The sequence below is a fragment of the Megalops cyprinoides genome, chromosome 23, assembly GCF_013368585.1.
Source record: "Megalops cyprinoides isolate fMegCyp1 chromosome 23, fMegCyp1.pri, whole genome shotgun sequence".
NCBI classification, from domain to species: domain Eukaryota; kingdom Metazoa; phylum Chordata; class Actinopteri; order Elopiformes; family Megalopidae; genus Megalops; species Megalops cyprinoides.
The window spans coordinates 9,804,301-9,826,840 of record NC_050605.1 but is presented as its reverse complement, the minus strand read 5'-3'; the positions used below and the strand labels follow the sequence as shown (position 1 = coordinate 9,826,840).

The window sequence follows — 22,540 nt, the reverse complement described above, 5'->3', positions numbered from 1 at the left end:
AATAGAGTACAACCGAGCCTCAGCCCGCGTAAACGTTTTATTACAACGTTGAAACTATTTTTTTAATAATCAAAGCTATGACATTTACAGACATCATCCAAATGAGAACACCACTACATTGAAGAAAAGAACCCCTATAAAAACAGCATTTCTAATGACAAATTACACATTATAGACATAAAAAGTTTGTTTTATGCAAGGTCAGAACTGACTTTTTTTTTATTATTTTGCAAAGCTGTAAATTTTAATCAGTTTTTTGAACAAATAAAACTTTGTGAGCAATGTAAAAAAATAAAAATAAAGAGGTGTGGGATTTTTACCATGAGTGTAGGACCTGATATAGTCTACTGTAGCTCAGCCTGAAACAGCCGTGCTGAGAGCTGAGAGCCGCTCCTTCCAGACGGACGTCGGATGAAGGCAGTCCATTCCCTGATTGGGCTCTTGACCGTGGAGGCCTCCTTGTCCCGATCCTCCTCTTCCCTCAGCTGTAACGTGTCAAAACGGAGGATGCAGTTGTTTGGGCAGCCCAGTAATGCACTCTACACACTTCTCTCTCGAACAGCAACAACAGAGGAAGGAGACACAAAACATGCAAGCAAGTCTGCTGAAGGACCGTGTCTGTTTCTTTTTCTTCTCCTCCCACCCTTCTCCCAGTGTGAAAAGACAGGACAAATGCAGTCAAAAATTTGGATGATGGTCAGCCGCAAATGGAAACTCAGACTCACAGAGCGCCAACCCCTTTGTCCAGCAACAGTGATGTACCTTGTACCTTGTCTGGCCAACTGACTTGGTCATGCTGCACTTCTAATGTTGTTGACTCCTTATGTGTTTTTTTTTTTGCTTGTGCTCTCCCTCACTTATAAGTCGCTTTGGATAAAAGCATCTGTCAAATGAATAAATGTAAATGTAATAATGTGGACTAGATGGCAAATGTTTTGCTGAATTAACAGAGAGAAGATTCAATGTCACATAGACTGGGTCTTAACACTGTTTACAGGGCGGCAGTGTAGCATAGTGGTTAAGGAGCAGGACTCGTAACTGAAAGGTTGCCGGTTCGATCCCCGCTGGGACACTGCTGCTGTACCCTTGGGCAAGGTACTTAACCCAGAATTGCCTCAGTAAATATCCAGCTGTATAAATGGATAACATTGTAAAGAACTGTAACCTATGTAAGTCGCTTTGGATAAAAGCGTCTGCTAAATGAATAAATGTAAATGTTTATTGATGGCATTTCAGTTCAATAAAAAGTGATCCTAAGTATTTCTCTCTCAATCCAACATTAAAAGTCGAGCTGCAGAACCTAAGTTTAAGTCAGGAATGTCTAAGAACCCCAAATTTGGAAATCTGCACAGAAATGTATTGATTTCTTCAAACACTTGTAACATTGATCTTGCTATCGATCAGAATCCTGACAGTTTCAAATTAGGGAGCAGTTCAGCCTGTAACAGAATGCCTTAAATGTAAACTTCAGAGTTGAAAGAGGAACTCAGATAAAGCAATTTTGGGTCCCATATGGGACCCTGTCATTACAGTTGGAGTGTAGGCAACACACCAATTTTAATGTCACAAAATCAACTTTGTGTGGACAAATGGAGATATATACCGCTCCTTGAAACACAATACTGAGATTTACTTACAAAAATGAAAATATTGGTTACCGAGCCTACAAACAAGAATGTGGAAACATGCAGTACAGCACAGAGCCTGCAGTCTGAGACACAAAGGCTACATGAGTCAGTCCTTCCTACTGAGCTCAGGTAATACTGGAGACTACAGACAATGTGAGTTCAACACAAGTGTTAGCACACTGAAAATACAAAGTTATCCTTATTCAGCAACATAATGGGGCTATTCAAAGACTATCTGGACAAAATGCCAAGGTCTGCAAATACAGAAGAAAGGTAATGATGCAACCAACTCAGAAATGGTTTTCAACAACCAAATATAGACCATTAGGCAAAATGTGCCTACATTTAACACTACATTTACCTTTAAACTATATGTAAAGGATATTAAAACATACATTTCAAATGCTGTAATTACTGCAACATGTATGCTTTATATACATACATATATAAAATTAAAATACAAAACATATTTTTACTCTAAATCCTTAGTTCTTGAAACTCAAGGTTCATATGTACTGTCATCTGTATCTAAAAGAACTTAATTCCCCAATAAATGACGAACTTGGGTAAAGAGGAGATCAGAATGCATCTACAGTATAGGGCCGGGTCTTAGACATAAGGGTGCAGTGGAGAAGAGAGATGACAGCAGGGATACAGAGGGGGGCAGCAGCGAGGAGAAGAGGGCCTGCCTTAAAGCAATGTATCATGGAGATATTTGCAATCAAAAACCGAGCAGACATTCAAGAAGAACTGCAGGCATGCACATTTAGTGAACAAAATCAAATAGCAAAGTCACATTGCAAAACTTCACATCAAGAACAGCACTGAGAAGAGAGGCAACGTGAATCAAACACAAGATTCTGTAATATATTTCAGTTGGTGAGAAATTTTAAAACGGCGGAATCTGACGTTACCATTCGCTGTAATTTCTGTAAACTCATGCACCAGGTAAAAGCCTCATATGAAATGCCATTCAAAATAAAATGCCATTTTACTTGGCTGATAGACTTAAGAGTAAAACTGACCAAAAAAATACATTAGCCAACAGTCAGGTTTGAATGCGCATTACATTAAAGTCAATTTGTCGCTTTGACATCAGTGTGCCACGCAGCTGACTTTAGTATGGAGTGACTGTACAGTGCATTCTTCAAGGCCAACTGACTAAACGCACACACTGTCCTAAACGTCCTACACTGTGTTTTACATGGTGCGAAGTTCAAAAAAAGAAAAAAATGTAGGAATTTCTATCTGCTAAAGGGAACAATATCAAGTCTTTTGTCACATTTCAATTGACAGAAATTACCCCCACCCTATTCTTCTGCCAACACAAAGGAAGGTCACTGCACCCGCTCATTCAGTGCTTCATTCAAGGTCACGTGATTACACCTGGCCATCTACTGAACAGCACCAATCCCCACTGAAATGGACTTCAATAACCTAGCGTGGGTCTCTGAAAATTACCAGTTTTTTTCCATCTCAGCTTTCTACTTTCATGTGACATGTACAAACTGGAGCTTGAATTCAAAATGTGCAGTCATTTCAAAATTCACCTGAGAATTGTTCAGTGGAACGTACATATTTTACAATACTGTGGTTTCATGGAAGCAAGCAATGGTAAGTGCTGTGGAGTTCATGGCCAGACTGCAGGCATAAGCCTGAGATGTGTAGATACAGCTAGCTAAACCAAGGGTGTTTGTCAGATAAAAGGAAAATCAAAAACAGGATGTCAGCACTGCTGTCTTGCTGCCTGCAAACATCGGTTACCAACAGACAGAAAAACAGAACAAGTTCTTCAACCTACACATATACTGGGACCCCTGAATGAACAGGAAAAAACGTTTAATGTTAGGATCTGTGAACATTTAAATGAAGTGGAAATACAGGCATACAGGTCAGGTTAAGAGACTGGGAAAAGCACATGTACAAGAGAAGAAACCACTCAAAGGTTTGTCTCCACCTCAAGAATGGTAATTAAACTCTGTGGATAGGTGTCGTCTTAAAGATTCAAACAAAATTAATTTTCCCCCTCACTAATCTCATACTGGCACCAGTTTGACTGTAAATTTCTCTACCTATGTTGGCTATGAGTGAAGTTCCTCCAACCACCAGGGGGTGCCAACACCAGCAGACACTACAATGAAGCTGTGTGCAGACACTTCTCTCTATGAGATGTGGCCATTGCAAGGTGACCATGCTAAGCGTATAGAAGCTCCACCCAGCTCCACTAACCCATCCAGTGAAAGGTGAGACTCCACTCATCCATTGAACTATGAGACCACTGCTACAGCGCTGCTGTACCACTGCTAACTTACACAGTAAAACGGTTAACATTACACTTTCATCCATTTAAGTGTTTTACAATGACTAGTTATCCACTCCATCTCCAACCCATTCAACAGACATGCTACCATTAAAATGTCCTGTATATTGTTAGAATGTTGATACTAAGACTCCTCTTGTACCCATGAAGTAGGAAAGTTGTAACAATTATACAGCAACAGACTGCTGCCATTCGCCAAATGAGTGAAAAGCTAGGGTAGAGCTTCTTTACTCTCTAGCATGGTCATCTAATGACAACCAGGAGACGCATGAGGGTGGCAAGGAAAACCTGAGTAGTTTCTTTAAAAACCTGTACATTCCAGAAAGGCTACAATGAAATCACAAAAAGAGGAAAAAAAAAATCAAGCATCACTAATGGGACACCTGATCTGCTTATGATATAATGTATAATGCATCACATTAGAAATAATTTAACACTTAATGGGTGAACACAAATCACTGGATTATTCTTATTCTGTGAAAAATGCCACTTTTACCCCAAACCAGTTTAAACACTTTAATACAGGAAACGGACACACCAAATTTACTTGCCATGGTTCACGATTTAAATGCAAAAAATTCAATAAATCTTCCATAACTTTTGGCCTTATCACTATAGTGAAATGCCAACTTTGACACTACAACATTTGGAGGCATGTAAAAAAAAACAAAAAAAAACTTTTAAGTTAAAAATCTATTGATTATCAATTAAAATCTCCCAGAAAGTATAATCTTTCTGTACTCACAAAATCAACTTTTAGATATGGCTCAAGCTTCTTACTATGGGGAGAAAAACAAAGCTTCAACATGCCAATTCTGAAATGCAAAAAACTACTAAAGTGTACAAAGTTGTCCTGAAGTACTGTATGATTCCACTACAATGACAAACATAGCTTTGTGTGTACAGCACATTTTCTGTAAAATCAAAGGCTGTTTTGTGGTGACCCAGTCCTTACGTGTTAGCCAACTGTAGATCTTTGATGGCAGGTTATTTGTAAAACAGCACTCATGGCCTTTGCATTAGGCAGTGGGACCACAGTAAATTCATTAACTTGGGGGTTACAAGCTCTGCTGAAATTAAGGTGGCAGGGTCATCACAAACCGACCCCAAGAAAACACCCCTAATAATTTGACAGATATTAAAGGCATGGAATTTCTATACAAATTTACCTTACTCCTCGTAAGATTTTGAACAATACAGGTACAGGAACAATTAAGGTTTATGCTTTCCTGCATCTGAAATCCCACTCTTTAGCAACAAATGCTAAACTCAAAGAATGTTAACAAATCACAACATACACAAATAAGGGGAAAAAAATGAGGGTGAAAGTACTCTTCTCTAAAAGCCATCCACTTTAAAGGTATTTAATGGATAAAAGGAGGGGAGACCATATGTGCAGCAGAGCAAAGCTGCACTGGACAGTTCTGTTAAAACATGAGCTACCTTCATGCCTTAAAAGGGAACCATTTGAGAACCCCAAGTTTCATTCAAAACACATGAATAAAAACTGAATCAACCACGAAAAGGGCAGGAAAGAAAACCTGACAGGCTAAAGCAGTATTAGAAAGATGAGGGAAATATTAGACCTGCTTGCTTAGAATGCCATTTTGGGTCCACATCACAATGGACCTTGTGCTTGTCACTTACACAAAAATTAACATTTCAGTCTTAAAAATTGCCATTCACAGAACAACTTTATTGTGGTGAAAAATGACAAAAGTTTATTAACGTGAATGAGATTCAAAAAAAATATATGGCTAAGCCATTTGGTTTTGCCAAATTTTGTGTGGTGTCTGGGGCACTGGGACTCCCTTGGAAATGTCCTTCTCCCATAACAAGAATGAAGAAATCAGTGTATTTTATAATACAATCAATGAAATTCCAAGGGTGTGTAATTCTAATTGAAAGTTTTGCATTGCATGTAGAAAGTCTAGGCCATGAGGTTGTAAATTCCTCCATCTCACCATACAACATGCTACAATTCAGTGAACCCTCACACAAATGAGGCCTTTTAATGCAGCCAATCGTACTGTATACCCCTCAAACTGATTAACCAATCCATTCAGTTTAAAAGCTGTCTACATGTTGTAGATACACAGCACAGTATAGAAGATGTTAACTAGTCATAATTCCCTACAATTATTTATTAGTTAGAACTGGTTAGCAGACCATACAGAGAAATGTACTTTACATTTTGGCACGAACAAGGACAAATGCGTCTGCATACACAGCACAACAGAACATATTAGATCATGAGTTTTAAAGTAATATTCCCTTCCAGAATAATTACATGTATATGGATATACATTACCTACGTGATTGGAAATTGTTTCCCAATGGCAAAAAGCCAGATGGAACATAAAAAAATTTGAAATAAATAAAAATGTTCCATGGTCAAGATACATTTACACATAAACCAAATAGGCAGTGCCATGTATTGTGCACACACGCGCAACAGACACACACCTAGAACACAATGTTAACCGCTGACAGTGAAATCATTAGTTAACCCACAGGGGCAAGATGCAAGAGAGCTAAAGAAATACAGGATAGGCCTACTCACCCTGCTGCTGCCACCTACCTGAGGACCCGGCCGGGCTGTCCGGCAGTGTGCCGGTGGGGGCCACGTGCCCTCCTGTGGGACCAAAAAAAGGGGGAAGGGGGGGCAGAGCGGCCGGGCTTACGCACCTTCTCTAGCGGTGGCGGTACTCCCTCTCGCGGTCGCGGTCCCTCTCGCGGTCGCGGTCTCTCTCGCGGTGTCGTTCGCGCTCCCGGCTGCGCTCGCGGTAGTAGTCCTCGTGGCGGTCGCGGCTGCGGGACTTGTGGCGGCGGCTCTTCTCTCGGGAGCGGCTGTGGTCCCTCTCCCTGGACCTCTCACGCCTTCTGAGGGGGAGGGCACATCCTCATCCACCGCACGCGCACCCACGTCAACACCTCATGCTACAGCAGCACTACATTACATTATTGCCACTTAGCAGACACTCTTATCCAGAGCGAATTACATAGGTTAAAGTTTTTTACATGTTACCCATTAATACACCTGTATATTTACTAAGCCAAGTCTGGGTTAAGTACCTTGCCCAAGGGTACAGCAGTAGTGCCCCAGTGGGGAATCAAACCGGCAACCTTGCGGTTACGAGTCCTGCTCCTTACCACTATGCTACACTGCCACCCAAAACACTACCACATTGCGGGCTCTGTCTGGTGACTGACTGCATCCGTTCATAAAGCTAGCCAAGATTTACTTGTGCAGTTACAAATATTTAAGAGGATGTAATATAGCCTGACAAGAATAAAGGAATTTCCCGATTAATCATAGGCTAGTAATAGTCAGCATTTGCAATGAGCATCATGGTTCCTGCAATCCCAGCCCTGAGCCTCCCCCTCTATTGAGTTATGAAGATGAGCGGTACAAATAGCTTCTGTGCATGGGACACAACGGCTGCCTTTAGAGATGCTAGCGAGCAACTAAGAAGCATGGGCGGAGCTTTGGAGCATAGAGAGGAGACTGGACGGGTTTTACCTGGAGGCGGAGCCGTAGGATTTGGACTCGATGCCATGCAAGCAGTCCTGCAGGGAGCTGATCAGCACTTTACATCGGTCGTCTGCCGACACCTTGGACTGTTTGATCAGCGAGATCGCCGTCACCAGCGTCTCAATCGCACTCCCGTAATCACCTACCGAGACAGGCAAGGCATTCACAACACATACTCACACGCAAAGTAATGGATTAGCCGGAGATATCAATACACATCTGCTAACACTTTTACAATCAGTGACAGAGATGTGTCTGAGAAGCTGACACAGCAATTACAACATCAGTTTATGAAACCTTCATACATGTCCAGGCCACTGTATTATTTTTGTATACTAGGTAGCCACAGAGTTAATGTTTGTGGGCAGCAGTGTAGCATTATGGTGAAGAAGCAGGACTTGTAACCGAAAGGTTGCTGGTACAATTCCCTGCTGGTGCACTACCGCTGTACCCTTGGGCAAGATACTTAACCCACAGTAAATGTCCAGCTGTATAATAATATAATCAATGCAAGTCGCTCTGGATAAAAGCATCTGCTAAATGCCAATAATACCAAAGTTAAGGTTAATGTAAATGTAGTAAACCTGGTCATGTAAATATATGCAGTACCAGTGTGAAGAGACTTAGGGACTCCATGCGTATGTGTGCGAGGTGCACTGTGGGCGTACAGATTGTGTTAGAGGGACCTACCGGCGCTGGCATCCGAAACCGCCCTGGAGATGGCGCTGCTGGAGATGGCCCGGTTACGGTTCATGATCTCCTCAAACTCCGCCTCGCTGAGAGGGGTTCGCGCCGCATCCATTTCCCTGAGAGGAAGAGCGAGATGGGCTGTCAAAGCTAATACTGACCCCTGGCTACAGGGAGCAGACACACTGGGAGAAGCAGAGAAAGGGAGAACGTAGAGGGTGTGAGAATGCACTACTGAGCAATCAACTGATCCAGGATCAGTAAACCCAGCACTAACCCCGACACCTTCCATTCTGTGAAAGCTTACCATCACCACGCCACACATAGAGCATATTCCACGTTTGCAGTAGAGTATTTTATAACTGCACCTTATTGCGAAGTTAACACTTTACAAAAAATACAATACATGAAAAATGCAATACATGGTAATTATGCATAAATACAACAATGACGTTTAGACTGGGATTGATAAATGTTAGTCAACATATGAAGGACAAAGCCAGGTTGCCCGCTCGAAGAAAGATATCCAGCGGTGGACACAGTGTTCAGTTGACAGTGCTGCTGTATTGCTGCTTTGAAGGCCACTTCAAGCGAAAGCTGAAATGGTCCACGAGTCTCTCTCTGCTGCTATCTGCCTCAGCCGCTTGCCAACAGCTGATCAAGAAGTGTGGGAGACTGCTCCAGACTCCGTCTGTTCAAAACCATCTGGTATGGCAGACCGGGCGGATTTTCTGCGCCAACCGTCTGGTTGCCAAACTGAAGTGACCTCACACCTCCACCCTGATCAGCCAACCATTCATCTGCCCAAACGAACAACCTGGAGCCTTTTACTGAACCATGGGTCAAAAACCGCTACGATACAGGTGTAGCATGCTCCTAATCATAGGCCTTACTGTAACTATTCCGAGAACTGATAACCTCATTTTGCACTGGGAGGGACATTAAGCACAATATCATTTGCTGCACCTGCCGCCCATGAAACCCGGGCATTCAATAGAAAGTGAGGAGCTAGAGGTTTACCTGCCGGCAGGACCGTAGTCCGATCTGTCATACGGAGGTGGCCGGCTGTAGGGATCGCTTGAAGGGGGTCCACGGCCGTCTGCGGAGGGCATGCTGTTGTTGCCAGGGGGTGGGAAGAAGGCAGGGTTGACATGGGGGGCTGGGGGTGGGCCACCAGGAGGGGGGCCGGGCATGTGCGGCGGGGGGGCCAAGGCTAGAGGGGGACCAATGGGGCCTGGCGGGCGGGGAGGGAAGGGTCCCGGAGGAGGGGGGCCTTGTTGTGGGGGAGGGGGGCCGTAGCCCGGCACAGGGGGTGGCGGGCCAGGGGGGATGGGGCCAATCGGGGGCTGGCCGAACTGCCCTGAAAACATGACCGGGGGTGGGGGGCGGTCACCCCGGTTGGGGGGCCCGGAAAGAGGTGGGGGGAGACCCTGCCCAGGGGGAGGACCAGGCGGACCCGGGGGACCAGGGGGCCCAGACGGGGGACGTGGTGGCCCTTGAAGACCCCCTGAAAAAGAACAAAAGCACAAACCATAGCCCAGTGATTACAAATCCACAACGAATCACACGTCAAAATCTTCCACCACATCTTCTCATTCACATCTGAAAAGGGCTGCAAACTGGACTTGTTAGCAGATGAGTACAAAGGTGTTTGTACACATTTAAAGGATTATATTCAAATACATAACACAGGAGAACATGGAAAAATGGAAGTTGTGCGTAGTTCACTAAAACGCATGTCAAAGGTCGTAATTATAACGTTGCAAAACCAACAAGCATGTATTTTACTTGGTGTATTGTAAATGCTCTGGTAATGAGTTCAAAATGGCAAAAATTACCAGCAGCCAACCTTCACCTCTGACCTGAAAGTAAACAAGCAATCTGAAGACAGCAAAGACAACATTTGCATTGAGCTTCATCAAAGTCCATGCACAACCAGTTGAGTAAGATGACAGAAAAAATGGAGGGATATTATGTATAATTGTATATTTTAGTGAAACTGAAAGAATGAACACTGAAGAAAAAAGGATACAAAATAATGGACACCAACCACATTTGATATTCCCTTCAGATTTTTTAAGACTCAAGCGTGAATCCCTTGGGAACACTAGTGTGCTTAATCCATTCTTTTATATACTTCATTTCTTGTTAGTAGATCATTGTAGTTTTTACTGTACAGTGAAAGTGGAAAAAAGGTAGTTTTGACTGTACATGCTCTTTAACAGCCAAGGACTCCACACAAGCGCAGTCAAGCGGAGAGGACCCAGACATACCCCCAGGGGTTGGGAAAGGACAGAACAGCAAGGCGAGGAACAGAACAGCAGCAGTTCGAAGGACACTCTATGGTCCCAGCCGTAGCAGCAAAGCAAGGAACTCTGGGTAGGACTCAGCCACCCGCAAAACACCTCTGTCACTCTGCTATTCTGATTCAGGGATGGGGCCGTTTCTATCTCGGGAGCGCCCAGTGCAACATTTGCAGGGCAGGGATCTGGCGCGTTTTCAGCTCCAATGTTCTGAGGCACATAGCTAGAAAGTCTGGCAAAGTTCTTTCCTTTTCTTGCGAGGGGAATTTGGCTGACCAGGGCCTGGAACCAAAAGCGACGCAGGCTTAATGTGAAATGATGCAATTCAGTGTAGACTCTCCCGAGCTGGGAGGGGTGGGGTGCATTTTAAAGGGCATCGAGATGTTCTCTGAAAAATTAAAACTCGTTCAACAAAACGGCAATTCAGCATGTATATGCAATACCTTACAATGAACGTTTTGCATAAGCAGTTTGCAAGTATTTGAAACTCAATCGACAGGGAAAGAATTTAGTTGGAGGTACTACAAACACGTGGCAAGTGGAAAACTCCTCCACTGCCCATAGCTAAATGCTTGGTGCGCCCAACCAACTCTCTTCCCCCAAGTTTTATGTTCTCACAGAACCACCCATGATGCCTTTTAACAAAAGTCCTCTCACTAGGAGACGAGGCTGTTTCACCTCTGGGTCGCCAACTGCCATCCTGCCCTGGCTGGAAGCAATTGAAATTCATTTCCATCAGATGGCTGTCCTGGTGCCTATGGGAAATGAGCTCGGGGGGCCTCATCCCAGACCCTGATGGAAGGAGAAACCACAATCACGACTGGCGCCTTCTGACACAGAGGCGCCAAGGCAGGGGGAAAAGAATTCTTCAAAAAGGAGGGGAAAAGGACTGGGTGAGGAACTCTCACAGCACATTTAAAAAACATGGAAGGGTCCCGAAGAAAGCAAGATGGCAATGCGGCAGTGTAGCATAGTGGTTAAGGAGCAGGACTTGTAACCGCAAGGTTGATGGTTTGATTCCCTGCTGGGGCACTGCTGCTGTACCTTTGGGCACGGTGCTTAACCCACAACTGCCTCAGTAAATATTCCAGCAGTATAAATGGATAACATTGTAACAGATGTAAGTCGCTCTGGGTAAGAGCGTCTGCTAAATGCCAACAATGTAATACAATGCAATGCAAGCCTGGAGTTCTGAGGGGTCATTTACAGCTAGTGAATGCAGAGGGGGAGGAAAGTGGGTGGGGCCGAGGAAAGGGCAGGGCGGGGCAGGTCACCTTCTCTCGCCACAGCACCTGGGCTCTTGAAGCAACAACCTGTCATCTGACACTGAAGCGGTGGGGGGTAGGAGGTAAGGCTTACCGGGGAAATGTGGAGGGGGTCCGCCAGGACCGACAGGCCCCGGGAAACGGTCGCTGCTGGGTCCAGGGAACCGGCCCCTCCCCCTGCCCAGAGGAAAGCCCCGGGGGCCGAGGCCAGGGGGCCCAGCCTTGCCCTCCCCAGACATCTGCCCTGATTGTGTGCCTGGACATACAGATGGGACAGACAGATTCTCTGCTAAATCTGAACACTCAACATTTCCAGACTGCAATATACAGCCAAACATTTCATACAGTCAAACATTACTCCTGGCTCTGAATTTCCCCTGTACACAAATGTCACACAGTTCACTTAAACAAGTGTGTACCGCCTCACTTTCACTGGCCACTTTCAAGTAGAGCTAGACCTTATTGTGCTGGCTCAAGACTGTTCAAAATGGTGGCTCGCATTTCCCTGTGAATTTCAGCAGGTATACCAGATGCTGAACCCAAAGGATCCAGCATTGTCAGCAGTACTGCTCTTACTGTACATGCCTGCTGTTAACACAGCAGAACTGTTTTTTTTTGGTACAAACTGGCTTGAGAACATACCACCCATCAATCTTAGTGGAGTACTGCAAAGAGAATTCAATGATAACTCCAGCCATGAACTGATTTGTGAAATAACGCTTGGCATACTCAGTATCAAAACCACTTGTGTCCACTGGTTCAAGAGCAGTAAAGGATGACACGATGGCAACAGTTCTACAGGTAAGTAGCAAATCTAGCTCAGCGTCACAGCATATCTCTGGCAGTACTTCAGTTACTGTTTAAAAACTGCCTACTTTTTCTGGACTGCATCTCGAACTGACTGAGGGACTGTTTGTTGCAGGGGGTCACGATGGGGTTCTGGCCATGAAGCTCCCGTTTGGACAGCAGTTCCAGCAGCTTCCTGGAGGAGGACTCGGACCCCACACAGACCAGGGCGAACCTGGCGGGGGGGGGACAGGGACAGACGCATTAAAGAAGCACCAAGTAACATCACTGCGCTTCTTCTGAGTGATGTTTTTACATCGGAGACACTTTTACGGCACATCATCAGCGTATACGGCAGTGCCCAGCTTGTCTGGGTTAAATGTTCACTTCCTCAAACACCGCACCATGATGGAGCCAGAGGTTACCTGCATTAATTGAACCAGGACCATCTAATTCTGACCTCATACTATTCCACGCCATTACGTGGAACACAATTCAGCTGACTCAGGGTAAAAATCTGGCGACACCGTCCCACTGGAGACACCTTCAGAATGACAGCGGCCCCCTTTTTGTGCGGAGAAGAGGCGGATGATCTCACCCTTTAGACTGTCCGTTGGCCCGGTTTTCGAAGAACTTGATCTCCAGCACGTCGTTGATGCCGACCGAGCGAATGGCGTCCGTCAAATCCTCATCTGTCGTCCACTGCAACAATCGGGCCAGAAGAATTTCAAATTATTTTAGCAGTTGCAAAATTAATTACTAAACTTGTGTAGGGGCGGCAGTGTAGCAGAGTGGTTAAGAAGCAGGACCTGTAACCAAATTGTTGCCAGTTTGATTTCCTGCTGGAGCACTACTGTACCCTTGGGCAAGGTGCTTAACCCACTATTGCCTCAGTAAACATCCAGCTGTATAAATGGGTAAGATAAAAAAAAAAAAAAACTGTAACCAATGCAAGTCGCTCTCGATAAGAGCGTCTGCTAAATGCCAATAACATAATGTAATGTGATGTGTGGCGACCTGCAGTTAGCGTGAAAAATGTGGCATCCCCACCAGGAGGCCTACCCATGTGAGATTGCCGATGTACAGAGCGATCCTCTTCCCGGGGAAGGGGTAGACGCTGGGCGGGGCCCCTTTGGGCCCCTCGCTGCCAACGGCGGCGGGGAGGTTGTCCAGGTAGTCCCGGTCCTCTGGGGCGTCCCCGTTGTTGGCGGAGGGTGAGACGACGTCATCATAGAGGTCTATCTGCTCATGCACGTTGTATTCGGCTTCCTGTGTGTATGTAAAATGACACCATTCTCACTGTGCTATCCCACTGGATTCCACCGCTTTAGAACATTTCACATACCAAAATTAACCATCTCCAACACTCAAGACTAATTCACAATAATGCATGGAAACAGAGGCAACAGGATCTAAGAATGAGAAAATCGGATGAAGATTTTAGGGCCCAATAGCACCAGCTCACACTTCAGCGGATACCAATAATTCAAATCCATAAATAAGAACTCCCAAGTTTTGATGTTTATTTTACAATCTATAGTACTGTGACATATTTTGGATTATGTGATCTAGTGACTGATCTATCGTAGTATACTTGGCTTCTGTTGCCTACTCATTTTGCACTAGTTAACTTGTGGTAGGGCTTGAATGGTGTTATACTCACACTCACTGGTCTGGGAGAGTTTTTAGCCTGGCCTGACACTGTTGCTCATTTAACTTGAATGGATACACTTATGTTCTATCATGCTGGAAGTTGCTCTGCATAACCGCATCTGTTACATGCATGTAATGTAATGTAACTATAGCGAAAATCTTAAGTCTGATGATCTGAGAGATTGGGAAAAAAAAATGTAGACGAAACCATTTTCTCCACCAGGATTTCGTCCTTCTCTGTTTCCTGTAAGGAAACGCTGTGTCTGGAAGCAACGCCAGCCTGTGTAATGCCTGGGAGGAGGGTCCGGTTCTAGTCGTGCATGACCGGATTAAGACGGTTCAGATGAAGGCTAAGCCCTTCATACCCTTCAAAACATATCCATTTTTCCCTCCACGCAAGTTCTCTTTTAAACCTGTGGTACATGGTACAAAAAAAAAAAAAAAAACCCTGTACCGAGTCAGGCTGTTAGCAGAATGGATATGTACTCCTTAGAGCCAAGTGAGCTGTGCATACCCTACAGACAAGACTCAGTACCCATAATGCAATACAAGATACATGGTAAGTGATTTGTGTTATGTACTAAAGAAAACAATACAAAAGATATATTAAATGACAATTTTGCGTTGGTGTAACACATAAATGACTGACTTTGCTGTTAAAGACAATACAAAGGAGCCAATGCTCACAACAAGTGACTTGGAGCACTGTCAGCACCTCATCAGCAGATTTCACTGCAGCACCTCAATATTGCTGAACAACAGTGTGACTATACAGCTACTCTCCTACAAACACTTTTGAACAGCATGAGTGAAAATTGCCTCAAGGAAACAAGGAGCTCACAGATTTGAACTGAGCTGAATGTCTTTCCAGGTACTGCAGACTTTCTGGTTCCATTTTTACTGGTTCCGTTGGTCTGCGATAGCTGTTCTGCAATGCCTCATGACGAACGCTCATTCAGTAACACCGATGTACTGCACATTGACAATTTTGCAGTCACTGAAAACAGGGTTGTTTGCAAACCACCTAGTTGAAACGATGCAAAACTGTGCTTCACAAGGTTCACGTTTGAGTTTCGGGAGCGACATTTCCTGGTTCGGCAAACACTGTGACCACAACTTGCTATAGGCCTAAGAAACGTTACGAAACGAAACACAAGCTCAGACACATACAGGATGCAGGATACAAACAGGGCTCAGGTTAATGAAACCAAAGGTATGTACCAGATGCAGATATGAAAGATTACAACTTATTTTGCAGCAGCAGTTAAGTCTTCTAAAGCTGTCAAGGAGCAAGTATCAAATAGGTAAATTAATACTACTACTACTGCTCTATCAGCATAAAAGTTTACTCTGCACTTCAATAACTAAATGACTGCCAAAAGAGTAGGGGGGTGGGGGTACTTCTGAAGAGAGGCCAACTATTAATGTATTTGAGAACCTGAAGTTTGTGCCTCCAAACTTGTACACCTGTCCCTAAATTTAAGCCTCAGCTTGTAAGGTAACACCTTTCAAACGTCACACAATGTACATTAAACACCGCAGAACCTGGTGCAAAACAATGGCCAGTTTGTAAGGTGGAATAAGGCATGTCAGTAATCTTCCACATGGGATTTTCACCTCTGCAAGCTCAGATTCATCTGTCTAGTTACACTGTAAAGGCATGGCAAGACCATTTAAGCTGACCCAGGATCAGTGATCAGTTGCTCACTGTTAACACACTCATCGTTTGATGGCATAGTAACAGTATTTAGCCAGCCAACACCTCTAGATGAAAATTTTCATGCAGGTCTGTGACAGTGCTCAGAAGCATGCACAATATGTATTACTCTTCATCACAGCAGACCCAATAAACTCATTACATTATGTTACATGTATTTAGCATGTATCCAGAGCAACTTCCAGCACAACAGAACATAAATGTATCCATCCAAGTTAAATGAGCAACAGTGTAAGACCAGGCTAACCAGCACTCCCAGACCAGTGAGTGTTAGCTTCACAGAGTCAAGGCCCATTCACCAGGACTGCAATAGGACTAGTCAGTGTTGCAGTGGGGCTCTTTAGGCTCCATACCCACGGTTCCACAACATGAACGTACTCAGTCAACTGCATTCCAAGTTACAGTATTTTTACACCCAAAACACGAGAAATAAGATTCGAATCGATTCCGGACGATAACACAAATAGACATGAAACAGAGTACGCGGACACAACGTCTGAACGGGAGCAGGGAATCTGGATTGGAACGGGTCCTCGAATTCTTAATACATACTTAACTATAGCTGATTAAGGACAAATGGCTGAATTGCAGCAGAAAGAATGCGTTTCTCAGTACAGTGATGGATATTTGAACGCCAGCACACTAATCTTACTGACACGTTATTTGAATAGTTCGAGCTACCAGACAATACGAAAATCAACACGTCTTGCTACCCAGTCCATTGAATCCGTTAGATACCTCCAAATACTGTGTTGAATCGCAGTAACTTATTTTTGCGTCTCCGAGACGGTGAAATCTGCGGCAGTTTTCCGGGTTGCTTCACTGAGTGCATTTTCCCATTGGCGCCAGAAATCACGACCTGCGTTAATTCCTTAGACGTATGGTCGAATTTTGTTCGGATTTTTGCCTCCACTTGTGTTTCTTTAGTGTTTCTGAGCCGGCCACCGGGTGGGCGCATCCAAACTCTTGGGTTACACAACCCTTTTACTGTGATCACAAAGTAACTCTAGCTCAAGGATTTGACCATCAGACGCTTGCTGGCGGATTAGGCAGCGAAACAATGCGCTGCAGCTAGATAGCTGAGCAGGCCGACTGCACTGAAGATCAGCTAGCTAAACTAGCTAACTAACTGAAGATGGGGGCGATATGAGAAAACCGAAGGACCCTCGTTTGAGCAAGGCCTTGGGTAACGACTTCACTTTGTAGCACCTGCCTGCGACAACACAAACAATGCACCAGCTAGCTACACCTTGGTTGGCCAGCTAGGTGTAGTATTTAGCTAGCTACGGCTACTTGAGTAGAAAAATACAACGGCCGTCATCGTAAAACCATGAGCTATACGTTTGTTGGGAAAAAAACTCCACTTCACTCGAATCACCCCTCAATACTTAAAGTAATGTGACCATAAACTCCCACGGAGTCTCTCCACCGATCCAGACCACGACCAGTCTTCTTTTAAGTTTGCAAATGTAAAACATTTGGTTTGAAACGTACAAAGTACAAGGCGAGCCAGTTAAGTACTTGATCTGTATCAGTTGCGAAAATACCCTAACACAAGTACCTGACTAAACTCCTCTTCGACATCCGCGTAAATGTCGATGTGATCCACACCGTCAGCCATGGTCGACACGGCCTCCTCCAGCTACTGAATTCGAAAAAAATCACAATCAGGGAAATGCAATGCGTCACTTCCCAAAGCTTTTTATCTTCTTCCTCTGAGTGTTTTCCAGCCAGGGTCGCCATAGCGTTACAGCGCCTAGCGCCGCCTACTGTGGATCAAAATACAGTGCCAAATACGGTGAGTTACAACTGTTTCCGTAAACGCAGAGTACAGGAATTTCAATGACACCCTCTACGTGTCTCAAAAAGTCAAATCCTTGTCAGAAACCTCAGTTCCAATGCCTTAAGTATTGATTTGCGCAAGGATTTCTCGCTCAGAAGTCAAACAACACAAGCCAAACAACCTACCGAGAGAAGGTTGTGGGTGCCATCTGAAGTTAATGTAACGGTAGCCTACTTTATATGTACCAATGATGATGATGATGATTTTTCTTCTTATTATTATTATTATTATCATTATCAATGTTGACAATTTACAACTGGATATTCAAATAAGTAACGATGGTCAAGGGTTAAGCAGCATTGACTTAACTGGGTATCGAACTAGCAATCTTCGAGCGAGGGGCATTGTTACCACTGCCAAACCAGTAACTGTCAACCAAAAATATTGGTTTTCTTTCACGTTTTCAGCTCTAAATTGCCCTGGAAATAGTAAACATGGCTAGTAACAGACTGTGCACAGGGAATATGCATGTGTAAGTATGTGTAAAAATTTAAATGATAAATTATTTTATTTTGTGTACCAACATGCAAGATTCATTTGTTTCAATGCATGCATATAACATAAATAAAAATCTATAATATAACTGTTGGCCTATGTTGTGTTCATATAGAGTTTAAACCTGCAAACAACATTTCCTTCAAAGTAGCACCCAGGCATTATTCTCACCTTGAGATAATTATTTTACAAAGCACAATCAAATCAAAGTTTATCTTGAATTTAATTGTGACCAGTGTTTGTGATGAATCTTCTTTATTTGTATGCCATTCATGCTGTGTAGATAGTCCATGACCTCCAAGTGGACCCAGAATCTTGAAGGTAAACAGGAAGAGCATGTCTGGAAGAGCTAGAACAACTGACCCTCTATTTGTTTAATGGGTGATATTGGGTTTATAGTGGTTGACATGCTTTCGCAGTAGGCCTATGCCATGCTGCATCCTAATAAAAATGCATTAAGTGCTGAGGGTGTCAACATTGTAAGTAATGTGTAAGAAGGTATACATACATAGCATGTTATCACAGAGGTAAAAGGCAACTTTTGATAAGCAGTTGTATTAAAACTTTATTTTTCCAGCAAGAAAACATATTGTGCTGTGATAGGTGCATAAAACACAACACACAGAAAGTACATGAGATGTAAAGTAATTTCCAGTGCAAACTTACAACAATATAAGGTGTGAAACAGTACAAAAACAGCTGAGAGTGAAGTTTGAGGGAGAATAAGAAATAGCATATGATAATTCATGTAAAATAAAAAATAGTAATCAATAAAACAGAGGTGCTGCAACCTTGCAGATCTTGTGATTAAAAAATACAATCAAAATCAAAATGAAATAAGTAAAATAAAATGCAATCATGTAAAATAAAATAGCAAATGATTATGAATAGATTACACTGAAACACTGCATTGAAAAGCTTTCTCTGGGACTTAAAAGAGACATTTTAGTCTATGTAAGTCCTTTACCCAAGGATCATAATCTGCCAGAGGCTGCCAACCATTTACTGAATTACTTGAATGGAGGGCAATTTACATTCCATATTCCAGGATGAGGCTTTATTAGAAACTTCTTTGTCAAAACAATGAAAGCAAAACAAAAAAAAAAAAAGAAGAAGAAGAAGGCCCAACATGGGGAAGTAGTCTGAGAAATATCTGTTGCAAACTAAGTGGCCAACTCCCACAAGAGTCCAAAAGGAAAATTACCACAATTTAATATATGAATTACAGTATGACTGATGTCAAGAGCCATGAAGGTGGCTGTTTTACTGAATAAACTTAAACGGTAAGTGGATTGCAGTTTCAGGCACATGGATTCATGATTATAAATCATTATTTTAACATCTTCCATCTTTCATTCAAATAAGTGTAGTAGGCCAACAGTATCAACTGAATCAATACACATATTAATAAATAACAATCATTATATCATTAAACATCATATTAATGTATATTACAAATTACCTCCCACATATACACATCTTGTTGTATGAAATAAAGAGTACACATTTGCTATTCTCTCTCATTTGGATATGACCTCGCTCTAACCCTGCCCACAGGTATTTATAGTTGTTGCACAAATACACACACACATGCACACACACTTAGCTTAACTAGATATGCAAAGTTATAGTATCATACCTACAACACTAAAAGAAATAAAAGGCTGAAAATCCTGTTGAGGTCAAAAAGGGGAGATTCTATTTTCTGGTTTGAGTGATACCCCTAATGAATTATCAATTATAGCAAGGGGGTAATTGTGTTTTGTGGAAAAAGGGTACAATACAATTAACCTGCCTTCCCCTTACTGATTGGTGAATACAACTCCTCTTTCTGTTTAGTTCTCACAGAGGAGTTACAGAGGAACTGATGGAGTGTGACCAGACTAGACCCTTCTGGTACATTCTGGTGTTGGTTAAAACATGTCTTCCAATCTCCACATGCAGACTGTGACTCCATGACTTTAATGATTTCCATACCGAGTTGCAGCTGCACATTTTCATCAGAACTATTCACCGCAAACAGGACTGTAGACAGGCATGTTTCAAATTCTGCTTTCCAACTCTGCACAATGTAGGTGATAAACCGTGCGATGAGGGAGCGTAGAGCATCACACATCATTGCTTTCACAGTGAATGCTGAGAGTATGGTGAGATTCTGTTTGTTCAGCATCTCCAAAAGAAAGTTCTCTAGTATGGACGACAGAGGAATGGCGTACTCAATTATGCTCCGAGACTTATCTGGCTTGTAAAAGTAGCCGCCTGTGTGCATGGCGATCAGCTGACAGTCCTCCCCAAAAACTGGAGACCCCGATGATCCATGGAAAAAGCAAGTGTCATAGGTCACCACCTTACTGTCCTGCCCCACAATGTCAGTGTTCCAATCCTGCTCTTTCCAAACAGTGTTTATCCACTGAAGGAAGTGGGTATTCTCATATAGATGTTTTTCAACAGCTGCATCTCTTTGTTCACTTTCAATTATGGAGCTGAGGTCTATTCTTTGCTCACTGTCCTCTGGGTATCCAATGATGCAGATCCCACCTCTTGGTGGTGGGTGTCTATATTTCTCAAGGAGCCCCAGAGGGAGGTTTGTTGTTTCTGACCTGATCTTCAGTAAAACATAATCCAGGTATACATTTGGATTTTTTTGAGCATCTAAATTATAACTACCACAAACTATTCCTTCTACACCATGCTTATGGCTTTGTGCTTGCTCACTTGCATCTACAGTAGTGAAAATGACAGTCACTGTGGCAGTCAGACTCCCATCTACAGCACATCTGTCCTTAAGCACATGTGCATTTGTCAGGATGAAACCATCAAAGAGTAGGAAGCCTGTGGCCACAGCTGTACCATTGATGCAAATCTGACAGACAGATTCACTCAGCTCCACCAGTTTCTTCATCTGGGACACCTTCCAAAAGACCTGTGTATTCTTCCCAAACTCTTCCCTCAGTAGGTCCAACACTTTGGGTAATGTCTTTACATTCTCTCTCTCCTTCATTAGCTTCACAAGACCATCAAACTGGGAGCGCAGGATCTTCAGGACCTCTTCTGAGTCTGCTATGGGTTTGTATGTGTTTTTTGGTGTAGGAGAGGGTTTTTCTGCAGCTGCCTTGTCAGGATTGGAGAGGGACTGAGGTGGATTTTGGGAGGACCCAGCTTGAACACTGACACCTGGACTTGATGCAGCATCTGTGGCACCCTCAACTGAATTCGTGAAATTATCTTGTAGCGAATTTCTGTCTTTATTGCTTAGTCTTATTTCAAAGTGATTTCCATTTAGCTCATCAACAGATGAACTCATCTCAACGTGTACTTTTCTAGTTGACTCAAATAGCTTGCACTGTTTGCGGAACACTATGTCAGCAAAACGCCCGTCCCGGTGCAGAGCATCCTCCACAGTCTCGCCTTTCCATGCGTATATGCAAAGTTCAGAGAATTTTTTAAAGTTACTCTTACTCAGCAGTTTTTTACTCTTACATTTCTCCCCACCTATTGCTTGGACACAGAACGTGATCAGACATTTCCTCTCCATGATACAGTTGGAATCTGTCTCACCTGTCATGGGATCACGGGTCACGTGTATGGTGAGCAACTCATCATCAATTAGGTAACAGGGGAAATGTGTGGCTATGATCACCTCACATGTTCTCTCAATGATTATGTCTTTTCCTTTTGCCTTTTCCATGAAGCGCTCACTTTGTTGGAGTGCCTGTAAAACAGTGCGTGGACTGGTGCAAGAAATTTTATACATTTTTTCTTTTTCAGAAATGAATCTGTAATTGAACGAGTGGGTGGCATGTTCTGCTTTTCCCATGACCTGTAGAAAAACATGAACAGGGATAACAGTTTTCAACATAATTCAAGAGCTTTAATACTTGTGTTAGTACATGTTATTATTGATTATTAATTCATTTAGCAGATCTTTGTATTTGGATCAACTTAAGAATAATGGCATCTTGCATTTAACACTTAAATGGTGCATTCCACAGCAAAGAAGATGAGTAAAGCATCTTTAAAAAATGATGGCATGCTAGTTGCTTGTGTTTATGTCTAAAACTTCTTTTCCCCCCATGATTGTACTGTAATAATGCACAAAAAGAAAAGGAAGAGAATTTTCTCAACACATTTCATAAGCTTTGAAGAATTTATTTGCATCTATTTTAATGAACACCTTATTTTGAGCATCTCCTCAAATGACTCTTTAACAGGCAAATAGCCTAGGCCCATAAAATCCATTTTATTTTTTCCCAAATTCCATTTTATTTTTTCACATTTTTGGATTTCAATTCATTTTTTTTGGATTTG

At 43.1% G+C, this 22,540-nt stretch overlaps 2 protein-coding genes across 5 annotated transcripts; both read right to left on the bottom strand.

The window, feature by feature from the left end:
- Positions 1–310: 310 nt before the first annotated feature.
- LOC118770427 (cleavage and polyadenylation specificity factor subunit 6-like) lies at positions 311–17,549 on the bottom strand. Of its 4 annotated transcripts, none has more exons than XM_036518079.1 (11): positions 17,456–17,549; positions 13,587–13,793; positions 13,123–13,226; positions 12,614–12,759; positions 11,833–11,994; positions 11,152–11,265; positions 9,191–9,677; positions 8,174–8,289; positions 7,472–7,625; positions 6,637–6,831; positions 311–485 (listed from the first exon to the last, which is right to left on the bottom strand). In XM_036518079.1, exons 1-10 carry the CDS (start codon positions 17,513–17,515, stop codon positions 6,642–6,644), a joined length of 1,740 nt encoding a protein of 579 aa, XP_036373972.1. In that variant the 5' UTR covers positions 17,516–17,549; the 3' UTR covers positions 311–485; positions 6,637–6,641. The 4 variants fall into 4 exon arrangements, with proteins under 4 accessions (XP_036373972.1, XP_036373973.1, XP_036373974.1 ...); XM_036518080.1 differs by having other exon boundaries at positions 6,637–6,828; XM_036518081.1 differs by lacking the exon at positions 11,152–11,265.
- A 1,406-nt stretch (positions 17,550–18,955) lies between these two features.
- LOC118770679 (protein FAM111A-like) lies at positions 18,956–21,797 on the bottom strand. The gene has a single exon (XM_036518438.1). It carries the CDS (start codon positions 21,795–21,797, stop codon positions 20,019–20,021), a length of 1,779 nt encoding a protein of 592 aa, XP_036374331.1. The 3' UTR covers positions 18,956–20,018.
- Positions 21,798–22,540: the final 743 nt, after the last annotated feature.